Here is a 26,216-nt window from a genome sequence, read left to right as displayed (position 1 = left end):
TTCGAGGCGTACATTTCCTGAAAGTTCAAGACGGTGGCCGCGGGGGGCAAAACTGTATACGACATAAAGCTCGCTTCGAGTGAGGAGAGCGACAAGGAAGGCTTAACGCGGACTTCGGAGGACAAGGGGTGTGTTTTTAAGATCAATCGGTGTGACTACCGCGAACTGATCGGCATGGTGGCCGACGAGCTAGAGCAAGCGAATGGATCAATTTGTGAAAAAATTTCAACCAAGTGCCAGTTTGTCGGTTGGACATGTAGGAATCAGCCATGGAAGTAACAGTGTGTTGGTTTGCCTTAGCATTGTGCTTTTCGGTTAAAAAGCGAGAAAAGAACGTGCGAAGAGGTTACAGTGTCGAGGAAATTGCTTTTAAATGGCATCGTATGCCTCCGCCTTTTTATTGCAATCACTTTATTTTATGTTTTTTAGTTGCCAAAGACATGGCAGAGTTTCGTAAATTTTTATAAATTCATTTAAACGTTAAACATGAACAATGCAGAAATATGAAATAAAAAAGGTGTCCACTTTAAAAATTGATGTTACATTAATAAATTATAGCAAAATCGCTTAAACATTGATCTCTGTCCTGGTGATTTTTATAAAATTCGTAAAAGTGCAATGTCAATATAGGAGCATTAACAGATAATAAAATGTAAAAGACTTGTTTATTTTAAATCACAGCTCCTTTATAATAATACGAACAAATCAGTTTTCAAAAACAATAGAAGAAAAACCACACAAAGGGGTCCACCTAGGCAACCCTGAAGGCCTGTAGACGTAATTTATGAACAGATACTTTCATTTATATTTTTTCGTAAAACTACGCTTTTTATTGGGACGAATTTGCCAAATAGAAGTGTAAGGTTGTGTATTTTTAATAGCTTACTAATAGTTAATGTATTAGAATAAGATCTGAGCACAGAATGAAGGTTAATGTTGAACTTTTTCACAATGTTTACTTACGTTATTTTCATCTTTTCATCATTAATTCACTTGTCTGATGTTTTCGCGAAATCTTCTCCGTTTTTTCTTCGGATTTCTTTTGCAAGGGCACCGAGAGCTTCATTTTGCACCGATATTAAATTCGTACGTACGGACCTTCAACTTTCTTCGCAATTCAGGGCCGGTGTGATCTATTCTCGTGCAATGCTGCGCCGCCACTTGGAATCGGGCAAACAATTGAAAGTAAAGAAAGGATGCGTAACGGCAATTTCATCATTAGAGCGGTGCGAGAGCATCGAGCATCGGGTAATTACCAAAAGAAACGAAAAATGAAACCGAAAGTAGATCAATATGTCGCGCATCACTTCGGCGCTCAAGTTCAGCCATTACTGGAGCACCCGCAATTGGAGTAATTAAATGAGATCGTTAGATGGGGCAAGATGTACGGACACACATCAAAGTCCATCCATCATGTTGGGTATAAATATTCAGATTCTTGGACAAGTTAACCATCAGTTCATCGGTAGCTTTCGCATCGAAAACATCTCCGCAGTGAAAACATTGTAAGACTCCTAAAAAAATCAAACAAAATGTTCAAGGTAAGTCCGTGCAAATGACGACGTCCTTTTGACGACACTAACGAAATGATCCTTCCCGGCCTTTTAGCTCCTCGCTCTCATCGCCTGTCTGGTGGTCGTTGCCTCTGCTCAGTATCATGTTCCGGAGCATGAGCACAAGGAGCATCACGCGCATCCCAAGTACAAGTTCGAGTATGGAGTTAAGGACCCGCACACCGGTGACCACAAGAGCCAGTGGGAAGTCCGAGACGGAGATGTCGTCAAGGGAGCCTACACCCTGGAGGAAGCCGATGGAACCCACCGGGTGGTTGAGTACAAGTCGGACAGCCACAATGGTTTCGAGGCCAATGTGAAGAAAGTTGGACACGCTCATCACCCGCAAACCCACGCCAGCCACCCAGTGCATGTTCCGGAACACCACGGAAGCCACCACGGACACGGCGCTGGTTCCTACGTCAACCTTGACAAACACTACTGAATGACGGGATGAATTGCTCAACACAACCAAATGGAAATGTGATACAACAATAGAAAACACACAAAACACCTGCAATAAATCAATCAGCAAAAATACAATCCGCTTGCATTTGATTCCATTGATTATACCAATATGATTAATCTTTTTTGGTAATACCAATGTGATCCAATGTTATGATCAGGTTGAAGTCAGGGGAAACCCTGATGGAGGACCGAAGCAACTCTGACGTGCAAATCGATTGTCAGAGTTGAGCATAGCGACCAAAGAACAATCCTTTTAGTGGCTGGTTCCCTCCGAAGTTTTCCAATAACAATTGTTTTGTATTTTCATTAGCATAAATCAATTGTTTAACTTTTCGTTCATCTTATCCCGGTTGCACTTTCTTTGAGATTCCGCTATAAAGCTGACCAAACTTTGACGGGATCTCCAATCAACAGTTTGAAGTGTGGAAGATAAGCAAGAACAACACAACGAACGTTCAAAAGCTCATTCATTGGTTTCTTCCCGATTTAAAATGAAGTATTTAAAATGAGCTGTTATTTTGTTTTTTAAGACTAAGTTAAAGTCGAGACGCGACATTTTCCTAATGGAAATAATTCAAAAACGGCTCAGGTTGCTTGGTTTGATTGCACGACATGTCTTTATGTTTGAAACAAAGTAAGCATCGACTATTGCTAAGCGACAATTTGAAAAGAGTTGAAATAGCCCGTTATTGGTTTTTCTGCTATCCAAAATAGAAAAACGTTTGAAAATTTAAATCGTACCTTCTTTTACGGAGTCTAATTCACAACAAGGAAGGCAGAAGGAAAGAAACCACCTCACTTTCGAAAGTATAGGCTTAATCATAGCTCCGATACCGTTCGATTGCATGCTAGCCGCTTCCCGACGAGGCACAGTTGAAGCCCTCAATCTCGACACTTCACAAACACTTCAGCTTCCAATTCAACAACAATTTATTCTTTTGCGTAACATCATAATGTGTTCAAAGTCTTCAATCCGTTCGCTTGTCCGATGTGGCTTAGTAGTGTTTGTCCACGTTGGCGTAGCTGGCGCCGGATCCGTGACCATGTCCGTGGGACTCGTGTCCGTACACCTGCGGGTGATGAGCATGTCCAACTTTCTTTACATTGGCCTCGAAACCGTTGTGGCTGTCCGATTTGTACTCGACCACCCGGTGGGTTCCATCGGCTTCCTCCAGCGTGTAGGCTCCCTTCACGACATCCCCATCCCGAACTTCCCACTGGCTCTTGTGGTCACCGGTGTGCGGGTCCTTCACTCCGTACTCGAACTTGTACTTGGGATAGTCGTGATGCTCCTTGTGTTCCGGAACATGATACTGCGCGGAGGCTACGACCACCAGACAGGCAATCAGGGCGATGATCTAGAATAGAAGGATATCGTAAGAGAACCGAAACACAGTTCTGGAATAGTTTTACATACCTTGATCATTTTAGGTTGAGTGAGGTAGATTGTTTCAAAATCTAGAAGACTTTCCTACGGCTGGAGGTAGACTGATGATCACCAGATGCACAGATCAATGTTTTTATACCCCGATCGCTAGGGACATCTTTTGCGAGCTCATCTTCACGACGAGACGTGCGCCGACGGAGCGAACCAACGCAGCCTTGTTCTTGAACCGAGTTTTCCACCCGATCCCCACGGCCCGGTGAATTGCACAAAATGGCACGCATTTCCATTTGCGAGTCACCCATGAGTCACTTTTCACTTTTATCGAGCGCACCTCGATCGAGTTCGATTTCTGTTCGCGTGTTCGAAAGAAATCACGATCAACCCTGGAGCAAATAGATGGCCGAAGGAGTCGAACCGTATTGACCCATTCTGATAGAATAGGCCCCGCTCGGTTGGTCGGTCGGTCGGTCGGGGTTGGCCATTTTCCAATCATCATTTTCCAACACCCCTGCGCTGGGTGGCTGTGGCCGCCAGCGGGCTCCACGCGGAGACACTCGGATTCTCGGCAACGGCAAGAGCTGTCAGATCGAAATGGATCAAACGATAATTGCTGTGGCGGGCCGCCGACGCCAATTGATTTTAATGGAACTTTGAGCAACAGACATACGGCTGGCGGCTGGCCCACTGTGAGTGACGAGTGTAATTGCGGCCCGCTAGAAAGAAGCAAAAAATTGGACAAACAAACAAAAACTCCAACAGTCCCCCACTCGTTAACATAACACCCGCGTGTGCGTATGCGTGTGGGGGTGTGTGCAATGTGGTTGCATTTTCCCCCAAACAAACATACGCGCCCCCCGGTGGCCGGAGCGACCAAGCGACGCATAACTCCGGGTTGTTGTCCGAAACTCCGGGTACACCCCCGTGGTGCGTGAGGAAAATGTGGGCCGCGCACGGCCGATACGCCAGCGTGGCCAGCGAGTTGTCCTCGTGTACCAGAAGTTGGTGCCGACCATCCTCCGAGCCGGCAGTGATGGCACACGTAGCGTCCCCACTGCGACGGCGGCCGCGGCGCCCGGTACTCCCGCCATCGGCGGGCGATGTTATAACCGATCGAGCGTTATGCTGCACTTTCGGGCCAGGGCGGCGCGTATAAATACCCAACCCGGTGCCCCAGTGAGGTATCAGTTACCGGCAAGCCTTCCCATCGTTAGCATTCATCAAGCAGCACGGCCAATTAGCGGCAAACATGTTCAAAGTGAGTTTGAATCCCCCCGGGGGAGGTTCAACCTGTCAAAGGCGCCCATAACAACGTCTCCATTATTTCGTTCACCCTCGCAGATCCTGGCGGTGATTGCTTGCCTGGCCGTGGCGGTTTCGGCCCAGTTCGGCTACGGAGGCGGTGAGCACGGACTCGGCGGATACGGGCACCATCACGAGGAGCCGAAGGACTACTACGCCTACCCGAAGTACAAGTTCGAGTACGGCGTGAAGGACCCGCACACCGGGGACCACAAGAGCCAGTGGGAAGTCCGGGATGGAGATGTCGTGAAGGGATCGTACTCGCTGCACGAACCGGACGGCACCGAGCGCGTCGTGGAGTACAAATCGGACAAGCACAGTGGATTCGAAGCCGTCGTGAAGAAGGTCGGCCATGCTCACCATCCGCAGGTCTACGGCGGACATCACTACTAGGAGGGCAGTAGAACCACCAAGCCAGAGCGATGGAGAGGGAGAGAGAGAGAGAGTGGAGAGAAAGAGAAACTGTACGAACCAAATATTGGAACCGCAGGAGCATTTGTTTCCTTCCTACGCCTCAATGTGATATGCTATAGAACTCAATGACAGCAACAACAACTGAAATACAGAAACCAAATCACTGAAAACCTAATCAAAACCCCTATTGTTCGTTTTCTTAGTTCCGGAGCATATTGATTATCGATTTTACTGATAAAAGATGTTAACATTAAGCCAGTGGTTCATCTTGCATGGCTTTAACCCAGTTCCTGCCTCCCCACATTATATCACTCATCTAAGTCTTTTGTTTATGAGTTGAGTTAAATTTGTCTTACATTTATTCAAGTTTTTATGTAATCGTCATCAATTTTGTTAATTTCTCGCGCGCACGTGTTTATCACAATGCCAAAAAGACTGATAAACGGTGCCGGTGGCATGATGTGATCCTTCGATGATCTTTAAAACTCGAGCAGCAATCCACAGCCCGCGGATCAATGGGGCCTGAAGATTGGCTTTATTTTATGTTTTTCCATTACAATTGACAATCCGCCTCTTTTATGCTCCTTCCGACAATCGGTTAAATATTAACAATACCGTGCCGCTCAAGATGTGCAGAAGCTGTCACTCCGGTTCATCGAATTGGCCGTATTGAATAACTCGGCCCACCATCGAGCTGCACCGTACATCCTTCCTCGTGCCGGTGTTACGTCACTTTGAGGCTAGTATCGTGCCCCACAACAGCCCGCTAGTCGCCGTATGCCTGTAGTGCTGAAGCATCATGCAAGCGAACCACCTTCAGCGCTGACCGAATGGCCGCCAGAGCCGGCCGCTGGCCGAGCATCATAAACTAAACAACAACATAAAAATCATAACACTTTATCTCGTTTGCGATTTGAGTGAGTATCTTGTCCCAGGTGTGGGCTTACATAAAAAACAATGCTCCGCGGCGACGGTAACGTTGGAAAACAAATCACCGTGTGGCTAAAAGCTCGTTAAATACGGTTGTCATCTTTGGTCCCTGCACTTCGCTCATGCCAGGGAGCGATTGAAGCGTTTCTTCGCTGTGATCACTGTTAGTTAGGTTTACCTGATCGACACATGAGCCGATGGATCGTTATTGTTAATACTATTGATGCTGAAATTGATTATAACAGTAATAGGACAAAGCTTACACAACTCGTACCATATGTTTTTATTACCAAATTTAGTTTTAGTATAATTGTGACACGAAATCAATAAGGAGAAACATGCAACAGAAGAAATGGAAAATCGATTTCATATTATTTTCATCGTAATTACATGCCTGAACGCTCGAGGAGTGGCGGAAAAACTGTATGCCCAAGGTCACACAGCGCCAACCTAGAAAGTATGCAACCGAGACACGCAAACCAGCTGCGTTGAGGTCCGTTGACTATTTAAGCATTCCCCAGCTAGTAACCCGGCATCAGTTGTCCGTTGAACACCCGAGGTAAAGCAGACCAAAGAAAATCCTCCCAAAACCATGATGAAGATCGCGTTTGCCGTCGTTGCCCTGCTGGCTGTGGCTGTCAGTGCCGATTATCACGATCATCACGATTACCATTCGCATCCGAGCTACAAATTCGAGTATGGAGTGAAGGACCCGCACACCGGAGACCACAAGAGCCAGTGGGAACACCGGGACGGAGATGTCGTCAAGGGAGCCTACACTCTGGAGGAAGCTGATGGAACCCACCGAGTAGTCGAATATTCCTCGGACAAGCACAACGGATTCCAGGCTCATGTGAAGCGCGTTGGGCATGCTCATCACCCGGAAGTGTACGGTCATCATGAGGGTGGACATTCTCACGGGCATGGCCACGGACACGGTAGCAGCTACGCCAACGGCAATCTGTATCAGCATCATCACTAAGTGTTCAAAGATTCAAAGCAAATAAAGAACTCGCTCTCAATGTATACACTTGTTGTAATGTTTATTGTTCGTGCAAACTCCATTGGAACATTGGAATTAGATGAAATATTTGAATCTATGCAACAACCTTATAAAAATAGATCAACAGGAACATTGTTCAGAATTAACATAACTTTCTGCCCTCGACCATCCCTGTTGTGCTATCGTTTGAACACTGCTGGTGGAATTATTTTCACTTAAGTCCAGCCAAAAGTAAATGAACCAATATGTTTTTTTGTAATTCCAGTCTTATTTAAATTTACTTAAAATCATTCATCATTCAAAAATCAAATCATCAAATCAAAGCAAAATAAATTAACATCGTCAAATTCGAACATGTTGGTATAATTAGATAATTAGATAGAAACAGATATTTAAATTTCTTTGAGATTAAGATATGTTTATTTATTAATCTTATAATGTTGTAAAACCTAAACTTACTTTAACAGTCTATTGTGCATGTTACGTTAACAACGATATAATTGCGTCAGAATTCATGTAAATGTGTTATCAATCAGAGAAACCGTTCAAATATACCACACGATTGTCACTGTTGGAATTCAATAACCGTTATGATCGCTACATACTTTTATCTTGTCCTTCTAAGAATGATCAAGTTGTTTTTTTTTCAAAAGGCTTCATAATGCGTAATTTAATAAGCAAAATTTGTTTATTCTTGTTACTAACGTCACAATAATTTTTGGTAAAAACCCCTTTTGTCAACGATAAATTCTATTTTTTCTGTTACGCAAAGTATTAAACGCTTAAGTTGTTGTATCTGATACATTATCTGATACATTGGATACAAAGAAAAAAACTTTCCACATCATTGCCTTTAAATTCGTGTACATTCGTGCAAAGCGACGACTAATTTAATTAATCATTCAACATATATTTTACTACTTTCATAACTAAACTCACGACAAGGTCGACACATTGCAAAACATAAATCACTGAAACGGAATCGAAGCTTGCATGTCCACCTCCAAGCGCTGTATGGTATTTAAGCCGGCAAACGCGGTGCTACCCTCAACAGTCAACCGTTAGCCACAATTCAATCCACATCGCAGTGTTCCAAAAGCCAAAGAAATCCACCCAAAATGATGAAGATCGCGTTTGCCGTCGTTGCCCTGCTGGCTGTGGCTGTCAGTGCCGATTATCACGATCATCACGATCACCATTCGCATCCGAGCTACAAATTCGAGTATGGCGTTAAGGACCCGCACACCGGAGACCATAAGAGCCAGTGGGAACACCGGGATGGGGATGTCGTCAAGGGAGCCTACACTCTGGAGGAGGCCGATGGAACTCACCGAGTAGTCGAATATTCCTCGGATAAGCACAACGGATTCCAGGCTCACGTGAAGCGCGTTGGGCATGCTCATCACCCGGAAGTGTACGGACATCATGAGGGTGGACATTCTCACGGGCATGGCCACGGACACGGTAGCAGCTACGCCAACGGAAATCTGTATCAGCATCATCACTAGTCTGATCATCAATCGGTGTCAACATGGTGTTACTAAAATCAGATGTCAAAATAACTGCTGAAACAAAATAAAAACTGTTGAAACTCTGATTTACCTTATTTTAAAATCCATTTTTGAAGTACAATAATTGGTTAATAGTTTTCACAACTGTTTCACCAGACAAAAGGGTAATTTTATAATTCACAAGTGTGAAATAAATGTAAGTTCCATCATAAACGGTTCGTTTGCGCATTTGGAAGGCGTTACAATTCACGCCGTTAATTGGACGCAACGCGCATGGAATTGGAGTCAAACGCGAATGGGCAATTATGCAAGTGAATCTGAAACGGTGTCATGCAAGCGCATAAAAGGGCAACCATAAGATCTACTAAAAACACGTTGCAGCGAGACTGGCCCACCCTCTGATTGCATAGAACCCACGTGAAAACCCCCGAAAATCGCTGTCACGATTTTCAAGGCAAGCTCGCGAGGGGCTTGGCCAGTTGAAAGTGGAGCTCGTGCGGTTTTCACGCATGGCTATTTCCTGAAGTGGCCGAAATTGCTCTTTGTCATTCATTTTCCCATGGCTCATGCCGGAGAGTGGCACATATTGGCAAACGTCATTCCAATCGCGGCCGGTAAGTGGTCTCATGTAACATAATTCGTTAATTTGATAGCTTTTTTATGTTCGCGCTGGCGATTGTGTGAAGCATTTGAGATGCTTATGAGTTATGATTTTTTTTCGAAATCCGCCATTTATTTTGAAAGAATTAACACATGCTTCAGAAATGTTTACAGCAAAGAAAGAATGGGGAAAAATTAGGTTAGCAGTGCTTGATTCGCGATGAAGGTTTTCCGGTATTTGTAAAACGAATTAAGTATTTAATTGTTACAAGACATTATTGCTCATGGGGGTGCTGAGGCGGATCATTTAAGAAAAAACTAATTTTAAAAAGTAAGTAATGCTTATTTGTATCGTGGGATATCCTAGATTCTTCTTCAAACGAGATTGCTCTTCAATGACCAATAAGAGGATCGTTGGGGATTCCTCAAAACTAATTCAGAATTGAAATTCAGAATTGATAATTGAAATTCAGAACCAACTAACCAAACCGTTCAATTTGATTAACGAAAAGTTGCAAAACAACTTAATTTGTTTCTTGACATAAATCGGGCCATGTTTTATTTTCTCAGAAATTGTTTAATGATGATGCTGGTACAGATTTCCGTTGGCGTAGCTGCTACCGTGTCCGTGGCCATGAGAATGTCCACCCTCATGATGACCGTACACTTCCGGGTGATGGGCATGCCCAACGCGCTTCACGTGGGCCTGGAATCCGTTGTGCTTATCCGAGGAATATTCGACTACTCGGTGGGTTCCATCGGCTTCCTCCAGAGTGTAGGCTCCCTTGACGACATCTCCATCCCGGTGTTCCCACTGGCTCTTGTGGTCTCCGGTGTGCGGGTCCTTAACGCCATACTCGAATTTGTAGCTCGGATGCGAATGGTAATCGTGATGATCGTGATAATCGGCACTGACAACCACAGCCAGCAGGGCAACGACGGCGAACGCGATCTTCATCATTTTGGGTGGATTTCTTTGGCTTTTGGAACACTGCGATGTGGATTGAATTGTGGCTAACGGTTGACTGTTGAAGGTAGCACCGCGTTTGCCGGCTTAAATACCATACAGCGCTTGGAGGTGGACATGCAAGCTTTGACTGCGTTTGGATTGGCAAATATTTTGCAAGGGCCGTGTAGGCCCTGAAATGTCTTATGGAAAGCCGTTGCTGTATAAAATTGGGTTAGGTGAATGATACACCGCATGAAAATGATCTTCAATTCGCAGCAACAGTTCCTACTATTTTGCACTATTGGCGTAGAGAACAGTTAGTGCATACGTTTCTTGTTTTATTCTATGTAAACCTAGAATTTCGTATTTCGCAAGATTTAAGTCATTTCTGAATTACAATTTTGTCTCCTAAAACAGGAAACTCCTGTGAGGGAACATTACATAAATAATAGTGTTCATTTTATTTATTTTTGTCGTCTATTGTTATAATCAACTCAGCGTTGTGTAAATTATGTTTGTTGTATGTTACCCTGCGTTTAGTGAAAGGGATGCTGATTATTAACCTACTGATAAGATTTAAAATTACTGTAACGTCGTTGATGAATAGAGTGAATAATTCAAACATTTTTACAGACCATAAATTAAGCATTGAATTGGTCGTAATATTTTCATCATGCACTTAACAAGCAATATCTACCTGTAAATCAAAAGCTAGGAAAACTGAAAGAATGTTTAAAAAAACTAGAACTAATTATTGCAACAGCAATCAATTCGCAAAAGAAAATTAGAAGAAACAGTTTCATGCATCCTACAAAATAAAAGAATGAACTTAAGAATACACCGAGCATCACTGTCACGGTTTGAACATTTGCATAAAGTAGCAATGTGATGAATAACATCATTATATTTGAAATGAAATGAAATGTTACGACCTCGATTCATAATTTCTCCCCTTGAAGTTTTTGTGTCATGTAAAACTCTACAATTAAAAAATATGTCAAAATGAAATAATGTAAATTTAATTTGAAAAAACTTTTGACGATCGTTGGCAAAAAGTTTGTGGCAAATTGTCGACCAATAAATGGCCATTGTTTCGGAGTGATATGGAAAAACGCTTAAGGGTTGGAAGTATTTTTCGATGACATGAATTTGGCTTTTATTTAGTCTTTCGTAACTCCTTAGTGGTGATGCTGGAAGAGGTTTCCGTTAGCGTAGCTGCTGGCGTGTCCGTGGCCATGGCCGCCATAGGATTGTCCACCCTCGTGATGACCGTACACTTCCGGGTGGTGAGCGTGTCCCACGCGCTTCACGTGAGCCTGGAATCCATGGAGCTTATCCGACGAGTATTCAACAACTCGCTCGGTTCCGTCAGCCTCATGCAGAGTGTAAGCTCCCTTGACGACATCTCCGTCCCGGTGTTCCCACTGGCTCTTGTGGTCTCCGGTATGCGGGTCCTTAACTCCATACTCGAATTTGTAGCTCGGATGCGAGTGATAGTCGTGGTGATCGTAAGCCATAGCGGCAATGGCAAGACACAGGACGAGGGCGATCTAAACAATTGTGAAAACTTTACGGTTGAAACAATTCTACTAAACTTCAATCGTCTTACTACCGTACCTTGATCATCTTGGCTAGAGATTGTTTGATTGTTGTGTTTGCTTGACTGAAACGTTTGCTGCGAACTGATGATTGAACGATACCCATAGTCTACCTTTATAGTCAAATTCGCTCCGACCAAGAGACCCCACCCTGAACGGGCAAGGCTGGCAAGTGCAATCAATAATCGTACCTTCACCACCGCGGGGTGATAATTTTTCAAATCAACCGTCATATCGTTGCGTTCTGTGCAAAAAGCGCTGTGGTGTCAGCTGCATGCAGATCCGTGCTGGGGGTTGATTGTTTTGAAACAATTTTCCTCGTAAAAGTAGCCGATACAACTACACCCGAAAAATGGTAATATGAAGCCCTCCGATTTGAGGGAGGGCCGCAAGTGAAATGGTACTGCTGGGCGTCCATCGTTGTAGTTGTTTCGCAGCGCCTTATGCTGCACTTTGCAACTGCTGGATGGAAAACCGAAAGTAAGCGTAGAAACGGTTTTCCAAATCCTCACACTAGGGCTAGTAGCTGCCCCGAACATGCGATACACGAAGTTGCCTTAATTCTATGCAAGGCTGTGCGTTCACGGTTGCGTCACAGTTTCACAGTTCGGTTTTATTAATGGGCCGAAGTGCAATCTGCGGTAGGTATTTAATGCCGGAAAACGTGCTCTTAGCATCACAGAACGCCGCAAGTCTACGTACAGTTCAGTAAGCTACAAACCAAAAACGAAACAACTTCGATCATGCTGAAGATCGCGTTCGCCGTCGTTGCCCTACTGGCTGTGGCTGTCAGTGCTGATCATGACGACTATCATTCGCATCCGAGCTACAAATTCGAGTATGGTGTGAAGGATCACCACACCGGAGACCACAAGAGCCAGTGGGAACATCGGGATGGGGATGTCGTCAAGGGAGCCTACACTCTGGAGGAAGCTGATGGAACCCACCGAGTTGTGGAGTACTCTTCGGATAAGCACAACGGATTCCAGGCTCATGTCAAGCGCGTGGGTCATGCCCATCACCCGGAAGTGTACGGACATCATGAGGGTGGACAGTCCTATGGAGGCCATGGTCACGGACACGCCAGCAGCTACGCCAACGGAAATCTGCATTTCCATCATTAAGCGAAAAAAATTGAAAGTTCGAACGAATGTGAATTAATAAAACTACATCCTAGCAAATACTACATCCTATTTTCATGAATGCCTATTTTGCGCTTGATCCGAAATAGACAATTATAATAACACATTAAAATGTTGCACAGTTAAAATCCTGGTCTGAAATAATAGCTGATCAGGATTTACTATTTGTTTATTATTAGAACGCTAAGAGCAGTATTAAGCACCAACTAACCGTTAACTCGGTGCAGCAAGATGCATGATCTATGGATGAGGCACGATCAGGATGTAGAACTAGATAAATACCGCAATCCACAGTTCATACAATTCACAGATTCACAGTTCACAGATTAAATTCGAATTAAACTTTCATTACGTTATGACGCACCGGGTCTTACACCGAAAAAAAATTAACGTAACGTAAACGTAACGTAATGTGCGCAGTTCAAGATTTCAAAATTTGTGAACTTCACAATAATCTGAACAAAGCTGTATAGATGCAAAAAAATATGTTTTAGAACACAAGCCCATGTGTTCCCTTTTGGAAATATAAGAATAAAACCCAATCATTTCACGAGAATCGCTTCTCTTATAGCTTGTGCCATCGGATCAGAGAGGTCATTGATCCACCTTACAGTACACCTCGTGCGATTGTTTTCGCTCAACCCCGCAAAACATTTGGTGGGTGATTTTCCGCCGCGTGGAAAACCGGCCAAAAATGTGTTTTCAATCAATATTTTAGCGCCCAATTTGCACATCGCCCATTCACATCATAAACAGAATTACGCTGCCAAACGATACATTGCATTCTCTCGATCGCCGAAGTTCCATTGGCCGTGGTGCAGGGCGCGGGCCCCAGCAGGGAGTGATCGGCAACTGAAAGCACTTAGCGTGACCACCTCAACCGCCCGGCAGGTTAACCGGCTGAAGAAACTGCTCCTAGCGGCAGGGAGTCACGCGGTAATTTGCGCCCTTGCTTGTTCACATGTTTTGATTTAACGGCTGAGTGGGCTGCAATGCGCTCAATTACACCCGATCGGACTGTGCTCAAACTGTGGCTCTTCTGACCCGATTTTTGAAAACCGGAAAGATAATGTTGAGACAGGTGGCCGATATTCGCGATCTCGTCGCCAAAAGATTTTTTCAAGATCATTCCCCAAACAGTTCCCGCCGAAAGCTGACCCGATACATGTGGGCCGCGTGGATTCCGGAGCCCTCCATTCACGAGGACCAACCGAAGTGTGTGCTCGTGCTCTTACGGCTCACGTCATGGCTGCTGCCGTGATCGGTCCACAAAGAAAATTGCAGCAAATTTTACGATTTCGTCACCATCCCCGGGGTGGGCTGCGCATAGGTTTCCCCGTCCCAGCCTAGCGACACGAAGGGAGAGTTATCAACCGCAAGTCAGTCCGTTTTCGGTCTCAGCGGGTATAAAGTCGCCCACCAGCCAAGATTTTACCATCAGTACAGAACCAGCGTTCAGCGTGGTCAAGCACCGTAGGGAAACAGCTTACTTACTGCCTCAAAATGTTGAAGGTAAGCTTAGGCAGGGAATAATCTTGGCATGACACTTACGTGACATCATTTCTACATTTTTCAAGATCGCGTTGATTCTTGCTATGGCCGTTGCTGTGTTTGGCTATGGACACGAGCATCACGATTATCATTCGCATCCGAGCTACAAATTCGAGTATGGCGTTAAGGACCCGCACACCGGAGACCACAAGAGCCAGTGGGAACATCGGGATGGGGATGTCGTCAAGGGAGCCTACACCTTGGAGGAAGCCGATGGAACCCACCGAGTAGTCGAATATTCATCGGATAAGCACAACGGATTCCAGGCTCATGTGAAACGCGTGGGTCATGCTCATCACCCGGAAGTGTACGGTCATCACGAGGGTGGACATTCTTATGGGCATGGCCACGGACATGCCAGCAGCTACGCCAAGCTAAACCAGCATCATTAACCCGGACGCATTCGATCGCATTATTTTCCCTCTCTAGCTGTGATTCTAACTATGTAAATAATCTTCATTTCATCTGTTCCTTAATAAAATAATACTTTCATCTGAAATATGCTGCGGAAACTGTTTCGTATTTAATTAATTATTTTATTCCGACTGTTCCGATTTTTTGCGGTCGGAAACGATGTCGAGATGCAACTATTTTCGGTAAAATCGATCACATCCGGGAAAGTTGTAGCAGGAATTAATGTGAGATAAGGTGTAGCAGATCAAGAAGATTAAAGCCGATAGTGCTTTATCGGCAAATACCATTCATCTCTCTCGATCCACAGAATCCATGTCCATCGTAGTTCGCGTATCGGAGTCGATTAAAGGGCAAAGTGTGCGTTTTCTCAAGGCATCGTCCATTCTTCTTCATCCACAGAGATTAGCGATCGGCCATTTGTGAGGGAAATGTGCGTTATTGTCGAGCGTTGCTCGGCATTGATTAGATATCTTCCTCAGCGAGTGGCGTGCGGGATAGTCCTTGTTTTTGCAGATTTAAATTTATTTCTATTACTAATAAATATTGAATTATTTTATTTTGATCGCTTCGATCTTTCAATACTCATAACTAATCAATCGATCGGTTGAAATGATCAAATTCTTTCATTGTCGTTAAGCAATTTAATTATTTAAAAAAAAAAGATGAAATAGACAAATCAACCATTTGATGTTGGACGGCGGTTAGAAGCTTTTATTGGAAAATTAGAGGGACTAAGGAACTATGTCTCGGTGGGTTTGGCATCAGTTATACTTTGAGAGTTTACTGTAGCTATGGCCATATCCATGCTTGTACGATCCGTAAATGTCTCCGTGGTGGCCATAGACCTGCGGGTGATGGGCATGCCCGACGCGCTTCACATGAGCCTGGAATCCATGGAGCTTATCCGCCGAGTATTCGACCACTCGCTCGGTTCCGTCAGCCTCATGCAGAGTGTAAGCTCCCTTGACGACATCCCCCTCCCGGTGTTCCCACTGGCTCTTGTGGTCTCCGGTGTGAGAGTCCTTAACGCCATATTCGAATTTGTAGCTCGGGTGCGAATGGTAGTCTTCGACGGCGACCGTGACTGCGAGCAGCGCAGCAAGAACAACACAAACCTAGAGAAATTAATAATTATTTAATAACCTTATTTTTGCCAAACTTTGTAGCTTACTTACTTTGAACATATTGAACAGAGGCTAACTGTTTGGCTACGGTCGTGAATAACGTGGTAATGATGATGTTTAAACGATAAGCATGGACTTTTATACTGACCACCACAGCAAGTAGAGTACGTTGCATGCGTGAGTGACATTTCGTGAGCAAACGTGCATAAATTGGACAGACTTCTTAGTGACCAACGATGCGCGTAGCACGCAACTTGGCCAACGCAATGGCCCAGGAGACACAAGAAACACTTCAGCGTTTGTAGGACCTAATAATGCGACTCACCTTAACATCAGCAAGTTATAAAATGCATATGTATGCTAATCGGAATTAAGCACACCTCGAGCCAGCGTTGCATCAACATTCCAGAAATATATTTGTAAATTATGAATCGATCTGTTTCAATTTCACACCCAGTTAAGCACGCGTAACACCGTAAGTGACCATGTCAAAGCCAATATTTGCCGATCCGGTGGTGCCTTCCCTGTCTCCCTTTGGTGTGCCCGCCAATCCGTTCTCTCTTTCGTTCGTCCAATGGCTCAATTCTGCTCTCAATATTTCAATGTTCATTCATGTTTTTTGAACGGCCTTTCGAACGGCCTTTGGAATGGCCAGCGTTCGGGTGGGGTTCAAGCGAAGCATAACACACCGTAACTCGGCCAACTCGAAAATGTGCACCGAAAACAGGCAACCCTCACAACCGCGGCCCGCAAGGTCACATTTCATGAAATCGCTCAGGAAATCGGTTTTTTCGCCTCGGTCAACCTTGAAACCGCGCGCGGCCGCGTCGAAGTATAAGCATTTTCCATTTCAAATCCGAAGGTTGGCCAGCGTGGTTGCGCTGTCGAAAATTTTCACAAAAAAGCGCGCCCCGTTACGCCCAAGAACAAGCCGCGTGTCGCACGCCGTGACCAAGCGGAGCTGTCACAAGTGCATGGTGCGAACAAGAAAATTGGAAATCGACCGGGCCGATGGCCGCTGATCGGGGTTGTTTTAACACTAATTAGTTAAAGCTGCTTCGGTTAAGAAAAGGGTGGCACGCGAAACGTTCTCGACCGACCGAACCCGCGGATATAAATACTCAACGCGGCTGGTCAACACAACATCATTCAGCAGCAACCCTCAACAAAACACAGTTCCACCAAAGTCACCGAAGAGAAACCCCAAACGAAATCCCAACAATGTTCAAGGTGAGTTTAGTTTAAAATCATAGAAGCGTCCCGTAAGTGAAACGGTTCTGAATCGGTTCAAGATCATCGCTCTGACTGTCGCCTGCCTGGTCGTTGCTGCTTCGGCGCAATACTGGGGTGATGCCGGCTACGGATACCAGGCTGATCATGGCCACCACGACTATTACTCTCATCCGAGCTACAAATTCGAGTATGGCGTAAAGGATCATCACACCGGAGACCACAAGAGCCAGTGGGAACACCGGGATGGGGACGTCGTGAAGGGAGCCTACACTCTGGAGGAAGCTGATGGAACCCACCGAGTGGTCGAATATTCCTCGGACAAGCACAACGGATTCCAGGCTCATGTCAAGCGCGTGGGTCATGCCCATCACCCGCAGGTCTATGGTCATCATGGTGGTCACTACGGAGGCGGCTATTCGCACGGTGCCGGATACAGCTACAGCAAGCTGGATCAGCATTTCTAAACGAGTGCCCATTGCGAGTGCCCTGCCCGCTAGATGTGATTACCTGAACGTTCCTTAATAAATGCTTTGTTGAACTACCATCTGATTTGCTTGGATCTTGGAGCCCCACGAAAGAAAGGATGAGCTGCAGCGTCTAGAGTTCCCAGAATCACAATCTTTGGTTATATTTTGGAAACCTGTTGGCAGCATCCGTATCACGCCAACAAACAAACTACAACCCATCTCAGGTACACGCCGTGGTTACAGGAGGAATTACAGGAGTTACAGGCGACGCTTCGAGGCTTCATCCGGCTCCGCCTTAATGGTATCCACCGTGTCCGTATCCGTGATGCTCCTGGTGGTATTGCTGCACGAGCTGATGCGAATGATCGTCGTGCGCCTTTTCGTGGTGATGATCCACAACCGGTGCCGGCTTCTGCTCCTTGGCCGGGACGTGAGCATGCTCGATCTTCTTGACCACCGCGTTGAACCCGTGGTGAGGATCGGCCGTGTACTCGACCAGCCGCGAGCTACCGTCCGCATCCAGCACGGTGTAGGCTCCCTTCACCACGTCCCCGGTGCGCTCCTCCCAGTGCGTTTTGTGGTCACCCGTGTGGGGGTCCTTCACGCCGTACTCGAACTTGTAGTTGATCGGGGCGTAGAAGTCGTGGAACTGATCGTGATGCTCCTCCTCATGCTTTTGGTGATGCTCCACCGGTTTGGCTTCCTCCACCTCGGCATGCTGGTGGTGCTGATGGTGATGCGGCTGATGGTGGAACACCTTTCGAGTGACATACTTGGGACTGTAACCCCGATCGGAGTGAGCATAACCGGCCACTGCGACGGCCACCAGGGCAAACAGAACCACAACCTGAAAGGATGGCGAACGAGTGAATATTGACCGCCGAATCCTGCAGCATCCTTTGCCTTGCTACTTACGCGGAACATTTTTCTCCTAAAGCCAAAACGGACCCGAAATGTTGTTGTCTATTGTTCGAGGGCGTTCAATTGAGTGGTACTGATGCACCCGCCTACAACCAGTTTATATACTTCGGAGTGCAACCACGGGGTTCCGAGCCGGGCACGACAGAGAGAGAGAAAGAAAGTTTGAGGAGTGAAGTGTCGTGGAGTGAAGTCGATCTCGGTTCATGCCGCGGTACTCATAACGGGTTGCGGTGCGCTTCCGTGGCTGGCACGACTTCGAACAACGCCGAAAGGTTGATCGCCGCTTAGTGGCAGACAATCGTGTTACATAAATCAAAAGACCGAAAAGAAATGTGGCTGTGTCGCATTGATTCAATCTGATCCCACCGAACGCCTCCGCCAGCATGGAGGCTTTCGGTGCAGTGTAGTTACACTAATTTAATTAGTGCTCAGCAGCAGCAATCGATTTATGACGCGGAACCGATGGCCTACCGAGCGAAAGTAGTACGGGGCATGGCCCGGCCCCAGCTGCTCATAATGCGAGCAGTGCAGTGCTATGCACCGGTGGCTGGCTGTGGGTTTGCTAAAAAATTGGCGTGAGAAATGTAAGAAAAAGCCGGGACAAAGGCTGAGCTTACCGAGCGCAGCGGACACTTTGCGCACAGGAAATTGGACGAATTCTTCACACCGCGCCAGGACATTAGTGGAGCTGTAAAATCTGTTTACCGGAACCCACCACGTAAGCAGGATGTTAAAATAACAAACAAACTGGGGAGCGCAGTCAGTGACAGTTTACATGAGATAAAAATAATAATTGTTGCCGTAGCATTATCGTTTGATTCGTAACATTTACGGGTGGGCAAATAAATAGTAAACCCTACGGTACGGCCGGTGGATGCTTTCCTTTTCATAGCCGACCCTTTAATGGGGCCAACCATTATCCAACGACGTAAGCAGCTTAGGGACCGATCTGCCGCTAATTGGACATTGGCCACCAGTACGCGCGTTTATAGCCGTTCAAACGATCTGCTAATCCAACCCAAATCCAAGTAAACACTGTTTCACTTTCCTCTGGTGCTGAGGTAATGGCTGCCAGTTTCGTTGATTAATCGATGGCTTACAGTTTCGACAACGCGCACCTTCTGAGTTATTATCGCAAAATGGAAAACTTCTGCCAAAAGTGACACCTCGTCGTAAATACCTCGTAAAACTGTTAGCGTAACCTTAAATAAAATTTAATTGACATTAATTAAAATTTTTCTACGGTAACTACCGTTTCAGAAAACAAAACCAACATTGCGTACCGATCTCCTGCTCTGCTTCTCTTGCCTAATACCATCAGACTTCTGGCCTTAAAGATCATGCTCGATGAAATGGTGGCCCGAGGCATACTAGAGCTGTATCGGTCCATCAGTGCTTAGCGCTTACGAAAACCGGTGGCAACGAGCTAACAAACGGTCCATTAGAAGCCGATCGATGACAGCACCGATCAGGAACCTCTGATAGATTGTCTATCGGCGATTAGAATTAACCGGTTCGCGGATCAAACCGAAACGTAGCTCCCTAGGGCTTTTTGCAAGAAGTAGCCAAATAGCTTGGTGGTGATTTTTCGACATCACTCCCAAAGAAGAGTGCTCGGCATTCAGGTAATAAGAATGAATTATGCTGGCAACCACAATGTAGGGTGAAGATAAGCGCCAAAAGCGGCCTTACAGTTGGGGTTTGGTTTCCCAAGTGTTGGTTCGGTTCGCTTTTGCACAACCCGTTCGACTTCATTCACAGCGATTGCTCCAGTTTTCCCCCCAAAAAAAAGAGAACAATAATTGCGTACACTTGCATCTGCGGACTGTCTGGTCCCACACGCGCCACGCCGTGTCCCAAGTCGACCGACTGCGATCACGCATGTTCTCACTCGTTCCACCCCGATCGAACCGAGAAAGGTCTGGGAAGCAACCTAGCACCCAACACAACAAAACCCTTCGTGAGCCACCGGCCTGGGGATGTCGGCATCGACACATGGCACGGTATCAACAATTCCTCGGCGGTCCGCAGCATCTACGCAACCCGTGGGGCAAACGCACTCGATGTCGGCAGCGGGATCGGGCCGCGTATAGAAATGCCAATTTTCCGCCCTCCATCATGGCGAGGTGTAAACAAATTCGAAAAAACGATTCTCACGATGCAAACCGTGTGTGGTATTTGCTCTGGTGTCTGGTGGACACCGGCCTCGGGAGGGGTCGTTTTACGTATTAGAACGATATAAATAATAGAGCTCGGCAGTGAGAACGGTATCAGTGCGTCGGTGAACCTTCCAAGAAACATAGTGCCCTCTTGTAGCCAGTGCCAGCATATTGAACAATGATTCCGGTACTGCGTTTACGTGACTGTGAGCTGAGATGGTGGCGGTGACATTAATGGTATTCCCTATTTTGTAGCAAACGGCAGTGGTGCTTATGTTGGTGGCAGTGAGCAGTGCGTACATTACGGGCAACGGCTATAAAATAGTTACCAAACACTCGACACACTTCTTCGACCAGGGTGCGAATGCGATCGATTCCTACCAACCGGTGTCCGGTATCGGCGGCGGTTACAGTGAGGCCGGGCTGGTTGGTTACAAAACCCAGCCGCAGGATACGGGCTACCCGGAGAACGGATACGACTACCGGGACTACTATACGTATCCGAAGTACAAGTTTAACTACGGTGTGCAGGATGCACATACCGGTGACCACAAGAGCCAGTGGGAGATCCGCGATGGTGACGTCGTGAAGGGAGGCTACACGTTGTACGACGCGGACGGGACAAAGCGCGTCGTCGAGTACTCGTCGGACAAGCACAACGGATTCCAGGCTCACGTGAAGCGCGTGGGACACGCTCACCACCCGCAGGTGTACAAGACGGAACACGGCATTTCCGGTGGTGGCTACGACGAAGCGGAAGGTTACAGCTACAGCAACATTGACCAGCATCTCTAACGGGGCGTCAAACGATGCCTTTCGAAGCTATATTTATTAACCCCCCGAGGTGAACGGAGTACGAGCACGAAACGGTTCTTGGACAGATTGCAAAACCGTTTCGCTAGCGCCTAAAAGTATGCTTCAAACTAACACAAGCGGCGCTTTTTGAAATCGTAATTAAACGGTTGAACAGGGAATTTTATGTAACGGATTTAAATTATGAAAATGTTTCGAAAATTATAAATGATATTTATGATAAGATCAATCAGTCTTTAGGCTCCTGATGCTGATATTTTTCTACCAAACGAAGGTAGATTCGAAGGTGAGTATCATCATGGAACAATGAAAAAATCTCTTGATACATTTTCTGTTAAAACTATTAAACCATTAGTAGAACAATGTTGTGTTTTATTGCTTTTCTCATGAAACTAAACAGCCCGACTTGGATTTATGATATACACTTTCTTATCCCGGCTCGGTCATTTGTAGGAAGCAGAGTGACAACCGCTGATAGCCCACTTCATCAACTTGGGTGCTCGAAAGCAAAACGCGTTTTCTCATCGCTCAGCTGATTAAGCAATTTAATTACTCGCCTGGCGTAAGACCACGAGACCACAGGGAATGGGCATGTCACGGCGCTGGCGCACTCGCATCACTGCCCTTTAAATCATTGAACCTTCGATTGGGCCTGGAAAAACTGGTTCCTCCTTTTGCCGGCGCGACAGAATCGCGACAGGACTTTTATTTTTCTTTCTTGCCCCGGCGCATTACGCACAGTTACGCACCCCCTGCGGGGTAGGTGACCGACCGTCCGATCGTCCGATTTTCCCTTTTGTGTTTATGGTGGCCGAGGAATGAGCGGAATTTGGCCCAGACCTAAACCTAGAGTGCCACTGGAGTAGAGCAAACCGCCGAGTGGCACGTTTTCCACCACAATGCTGCTGTTGACTATAATCGTCGAGAGCCGTTTCGCAGAACCGGGGTTCGTCGCTTGCGTTGAAGTCTTTTGAACGGTCCGCTATCGGCCCGCAAATAAACTCATCCCCGAGGGGGCGATTAATTTGTTCATTTAATCGAATCGTTTCTGCTGGTGCTTGCTCACTGCCTGCATCCCGTCCAGCCTGGAATGTCCTGCCATCATCGTTAGCGGGGCGCTGCTGCCGCTGCTGTAAATAGGCCCCGTCATTAAGCGGCAAAATAAAACAGAGTTGCACCGGGCAAAGGCAACTAATGTTGAAACTGCGGTAATTTGACATCCTCGAATTATCGACTCGATAAGAGTTTTCTGTTGATTAAAAGCGTGTTGCGCCCGAACCGAAAGGGAAATTCATCCCAACTTTATGTACGACTTACACTCCCCCCTCGGCGCCGGAGCGGACGGAAACCACCCAGTGCACCCCGAGTGGAAAGTGTAACCGGGTCGGGTCGGGAAAAGGGAATGGCCGAACCGGTTTTCCACTTTCCATTTCCATCCCGAAGGGGTTGGACCGATGCTCGTGCACCGCAAGATCAAGGCAACAATCACGCCAACACTCCTGGGCCACCATCGATCGGTCGTGTCGATCGTTGCGACTCCGGAGCATCTTTTCGGGTGGGTTAGGAGCTAAACCCGCTAAAGGAAGCGTTAGTCACCGCCCCATTAAACCCCTTCCCTCGTACTCCGCACCTCTGGCTCTCGTCCCCCAATCTCTCTCTCTCTCTCTCGCTCTGGGCTGGCATTTTCCCACCACACCGTCGTCGGGACCGGTCGCGTGATGTCACTAACGAGTCCGGTCCACGCGGTCCGTGCCGGAGAAAGGCTTTTACTCTGGCGCGATTTGGTGAAGAAAATCTTGGCCTCGGCCTCGGCCGAAGAAGAAAATTCAATGGCGTCGCGGAGGCGACCACACCGGTGACCGACGGACCGAGCGCGCCGTGCACGATTGTTGCGTGCTATATAAACGTGCAAAGAAGATCCACACCTCTTGACTGGTGGAAAGGCTTTCAATCGGAGCAGACGGTCCCCTCGGTGTGACGACGATTGTTTCGAGTGCTGTCGAGTGTGCTTCGGGGCGGCAAGTGTTGTCGAGCGGCAATACATTGGAAAGACTGGAAGATCGTGCCAGCGAGTTGTGTCCTGTTTTTGGAACCACAAAGTGACTGAGTGTGAAATTGCCGGTAAACTCCCTCGACGACGGACATAATTTGAGAAGAGAATCTGTGGCTGGATAGCTGGGTACGCGAAAATGTTGCCGATCAAGGTGAGTTGTGTCACAAAACGGAGTGCAATTTGAGTGCGATAAGTTTACCCTCCTTTAAAGCGTCCTCGTTTGTGGAAGCACAATCTGCTCCCTTGGTGACGGGTTTTCCCTAACGCGTACTGCTGTTGCGGCACCGAATGCCGGCGGTGCCGACGAGGAAAAACCCGAAGCCCAGCCGGCCAGCCGGGTGAGGTGCAGCATTGCACCTCGTTTTCATGCTAAATGTGATTTTAATCTTGCATTCGTCAAAAGCTTGAACCACATTTGCCTGCGGTGAAGGCGCACCAACGGCCGCAGCGGCAACAGTTGCAAACCCTACATATCGCACGCTGGGTGGCAGCAGGGAGTTGCTCATTTGCCTGTGGAAACGAGACGCAGCATACATGGCCGGTCGTGGCACAGGGAAAAGATTCTTGCAAAAGGGCCACGCGAGAGAGCTACCGAATGCGGCCGCCAGATTGCTCGATCGATCGCGAAGGCTATAATTATTCACTTCGCCTCCAAGACACGGGGCGACTGGCAACGGCGAGAGATCGAATGGCCTAGAATGTTGATAGTGTCCGCTCCGGCCACTGTGCCAATCATAAAAAGCAAATGCAAGCATCAATCGGCCGAGTTGCATCCGCGCACCTATAATTAAACTCCTTTTGCGCGGTAGGCGTTCAAAATCAGCAGCGCGCCTTGACAAAAACTTTGACCCGCGAAACGTCAATATTGGCCCAAGATTGTAGCCTGGAGCGGAACGCCCGAAACTGACAATCAAATCGGCATAAAAGGCATGGGACTGCAATTGCAACCATTTAACACCCAATCGCACGTAATCACAGCGATTATTCCGATTGACAGCAGATCAATCAATCGGCGTACGGGTAGAATTTGCCTACCACCAGGCGCCGAGTGAGCATTAACCACGCATTGATTTACGGTTTCCTTCGCGTCCTGCTCTGCAATCGGCCGTTTGCAATCGGTTTCTGCGCGAGCATAATGTTCTGCTCGTGCAAACAGCCCATTCCGGGCCGCCCCACCGATTCCGCCAATTAGACGCCAGGTCGATTAGAAATCCATAAAATTTCATAATGGCGCTAATGAACGAATGATTAGACGCTTCGATGCAACGCGATTACGCACACGCATGCCCATTGCAACTCATTGCAGTTATCAGTTGCAAACCCGGTGGCCAACGGGTGCGGCGTAGCTGGCCACTCGAGAAGAAGATAATCCACTGCCAGCCCAGGCTCAGATTATGTCATCCCGTGATTCTGTAATAGGAGCCGGTCGGACGATCGGCTAATCCTGGCGTCACAACAACCGGGGTTTCAATCAGGTTTGCGTTGGAGAACAAACCGCCCCGGGAGACGGGAGACGTGACCGTCCCGCTTCCTGCTGATCGTCTGCTCGAATCTCCTCGATTTCACAACACAATTCCCGCGATCGATTGACGTAACACGGTCCAAAACGCCACCAACGCCTGTGAAGAAATAGAGAAATAATGCCTTGCTTTCGCAGATCTTTCCGGCGCGATACTGCGCGCCGGCAGCCGGTGTCAAGTCGGACAGGCATAATGAACAGGCCAGATCCAGGAAGTAAAGGGGGCCCCTGGGCACTGCTGTTGGCCGTTAAAAGCTAGGTTTATGGCATACTCGGCACGTATTGTTCGAGCACGTCTCGGCGCACCGGACAGGTTTCAGTATCCGCTTCTGGCCCACTGGGAAACTCACTATTCGATACCAGCCACCGACCAGGATCGGAAGTTTTATCGTTGCTATAAAACCGCATGACAGCGGGGATTTAAAAACACACACCCGCCGGTGGCCACGAAGACGAGCTTCCGGAGCCCAATTAATGGGCCGCTTTGAAGGGAAAATTAGATTTTAACTGCTAATTATATTATGCCCTCTTTCAAGTGGTTTTAAACTGGGCACCGATCACCGTTCGGGGATGGTGTTTTCCAAACACGCTTACCCACATCGTTAATTGACCGGTCTGAAATCCGCCTCGCGGCTTAGCGGAACTGCCCATTTGCGAAGACAGCAAATCCCCCTTCCACCTCCTGAGGCACGTTTCCACGTTTTCCCGGTGCCGATTTTCGATTTCTTCCGCCCCAAAACGTCGGTCGCCACGCCAACGTTCGATGCAGTTAAACGCAACAATCTCCCGGCCGATTGCATCAGACACGGCGAGGACGGACCCTCGGATTTATGCATGCAGCTGCAACCTTTAGCAACGTGTTCCGTGTTGCTTCCGATCCGACCCGGGGTCCGGGGTTTGCTATTTTGTTTGCCATCACCAATCGGGCACCACCGATCCGGACCCCGCGGGGAGAGAGAGAGAAAATTTCACTTTCTTCGAGAATCGCTCCACAATTGCTTATGCATCCAATGCACCAGCGATCCGGATGGCGCGCTGCAGTGCTTTTATGAAACTGGTTTTCCGTCACGCCACAGCGGGCCAAGGACCCGGGTGCCGGGACGGGACA

At 47.1% G+C, this 26,216-nt stretch overlaps 11 protein-coding genes across 11 annotated transcripts; 7 read left to right on the top strand and 4 right to left on the bottom strand.

Moving 5' to 3' along the window:
* The first annotated feature begins 1,469 nt into the window (after positions 1-1,469).
* LOC131216298 (cuticle protein 19-like) lies at positions 1,470-2,019 on the top strand. Its single transcript, XM_058210751.1, has 2 exons — positions 1,470-1,541; positions 1,609-2,019. Exons 1-2 carry the CDS (start codon positions 1,533-1,535, stop codon positions 1,996-1,998), a joined length of 399 nt encoding a protein of 132 aa, XP_058066734.1. The 5' UTR covers positions 1,470-1,532; the 3' UTR covers positions 1,999-2,019.
* Positions 2,020-3,016: 997 nt separating this feature from the next.
* On the bottom strand, positions 3,017-3,447 carry LOC131205748 (cuticle protein 19-like). Its single transcript, XM_058197985.1, has 2 exons — positions 3,439-3,447; positions 3,017-3,379 (listed from the first exon to the last, which is right to left on the bottom strand). The coding sequence occupies exons 1-2, from the start codon at positions 3,445-3,447 to the stop codon at positions 3,017-3,019; spliced, it is 372 nt and encodes a 123-aa protein (XP_058053968.1).
* Positions 3,448-4,654: 1,207 nt separating this feature from the next.
* LOC131205749 (cuticle protein 19-like) lies at positions 4,655-5,100 on the top strand. Its single transcript, XM_058197987.1, has 2 exons — positions 4,655-4,663; positions 4,747-5,100. The coding sequence occupies exons 1-2, from the start codon at positions 4,655-4,657 to the stop codon at positions 5,098-5,100; spliced, it is 363 nt and encodes a 120-aa protein (XP_058053970.1).
* Positions 5,101-6,643: 1,543 nt separating this feature from the next.
* LOC131215860 (histidine-rich glycoprotein-like) lies at positions 6,644-8,562 on the top strand. Its single transcript, XM_058210256.1, has 2 exons — positions 6,644-7,030; positions 8,143-8,562. The coding sequence occupies exons 1-2, from the start codon at positions 6,644-6,646 to the stop codon at positions 8,560-8,562; spliced, it is 807 nt and encodes a 268-aa protein (XP_058066239.1).
* A 1,180-nt stretch (positions 8,563-9,742) lies between these two features.
* LOC131205751 (cuticle protein 19-like) lies at positions 9,743-10,143 on the bottom strand. Its single transcript, XM_058197988.1, has one exon. It carries the CDS (start codon positions 10,124-10,126, stop codon positions 9,743-9,745), a length of 384 nt encoding a protein of 127 aa, XP_058053971.1. The 5' UTR covers positions 10,127-10,143.
* A 1,149-nt stretch (positions 10,144-11,292) lies between these two features.
* On the bottom strand, positions 11,293-12,457 carry LOC131205747 (cuticle protein 19-like). The gene is made up of 2 exons (XM_058197984.1): positions 12,446-12,457; positions 11,293-11,664 (listed from the first exon to the last, which is right to left on the bottom strand). The coding sequence occupies exons 1-2, from the start codon at positions 12,455-12,457 to the stop codon at positions 11,293-11,295; spliced, it is 384 nt and encodes a 127-aa protein (XP_058053967.1).
* On the top strand, positions 12,456-12,836 carry LOC131205746 (cuticle protein 19-like). The gene has a single exon (XM_058197983.1). It carries the CDS (start codon positions 12,456-12,458, stop codon positions 12,834-12,836), a length of 381 nt encoding a protein of 126 aa, XP_058053966.1.
* Positions 12,837-14,357: 1,521 nt separating this feature from the next.
* On the top strand, positions 14,358-14,797 carry LOC131215859 (cuticle protein 19-like). Its single transcript, XM_058210255.1, has 2 exons — positions 14,358-14,366; positions 14,432-14,797. Exons 1-2 carry the CDS (start codon positions 14,358-14,360, stop codon positions 14,795-14,797), a joined length of 375 nt encoding a protein of 124 aa, XP_058066238.1.
* Positions 14,798-17,164: 2,367 nt separating this feature from the next.
* Positions 17,165-17,640, top strand: LOC131215857 (cuticle protein 19-like). The gene is made up of 2 exons (XM_058210254.1): positions 17,165-17,173; positions 17,236-17,640. Exons 1-2 carry the CDS (start codon positions 17,165-17,167, stop codon positions 17,638-17,640), a joined length of 414 nt encoding a protein of 137 aa, XP_058066237.1.
* A 298-nt stretch (positions 17,641-17,938) lies between these two features.
* LOC131215856 (cuticle protein 19-like) lies at positions 17,939-18,567 on the bottom strand. The gene is made up of 2 exons (XM_058210253.1): positions 18,559-18,567; positions 17,939-18,490 (listed from the first exon to the last, which is right to left on the bottom strand). The coding sequence occupies exons 1-2, from the start codon at positions 18,565-18,567 to the stop codon at positions 17,939-17,941; spliced, it is 561 nt and encodes a 186-aa protein (XP_058066236.1).
* Positions 18,568-20,901: 2,334 nt separating this feature from the next.
* On the top strand, positions 20,902-21,518 carry LOC131215855 (adult-specific cuticular protein ACP-20-like). The gene is made up of 2 exons (XM_058210252.1): positions 20,902-20,910; positions 20,979-21,518. The coding sequence occupies exons 1-2, from the start codon at positions 20,902-20,904 to the stop codon at positions 21,516-21,518; spliced, it is 549 nt and encodes a 182-aa protein (XP_058066235.1).
* Positions 21,519-26,216: the final 4,698 nt, after the last annotated feature.

The sequence above is a fragment of the Anopheles bellator genome, chromosome 1 (assembly GCF_943735745.2).
Source record: "Anopheles bellator chromosome 1, idAnoBellAS_SP24_06.2, whole genome shotgun sequence".
In the NCBI taxonomy this organism is placed as follows: domain Eukaryota; kingdom Metazoa; phylum Arthropoda; class Insecta; order Diptera; family Culicidae; genus Anopheles; species Anopheles bellator.
Note: the sequence above shows the minus strand (reverse complement) of the source record. Positions and strands in the feature narration are given on the sequence as shown.

Coding starts and splice junctions, on each gene's coding strand:
- LOC131215860 (XM_058210256.1), top strand. CDS start 6,644: ATGATGAAGATCGCGTTTGCCGTCGTTGCCCTGCTGGCTGTGGCTGTC. Junction 7,031..8,142: donor ATCTGTATCAGCATCATCAC/TAAGTGTTCAAA, acceptor TCCACATCGCAG/TGTTCCAAAAGCCAAAGAAA.
- LOC131205751 (XM_058197988.1), bottom strand. CDS start 10,126: ATGATGAAGATCGCGTTCGCCGTCGTTGCCCTGCTGGCTGTGGTTGTC.
- LOC131205746 (XM_058197983.1), top strand. CDS start 12,456: ATGCTGAAGATCGCGTTCGCCGTCGTTGCCCTACTGGCTGTGGCTGTC.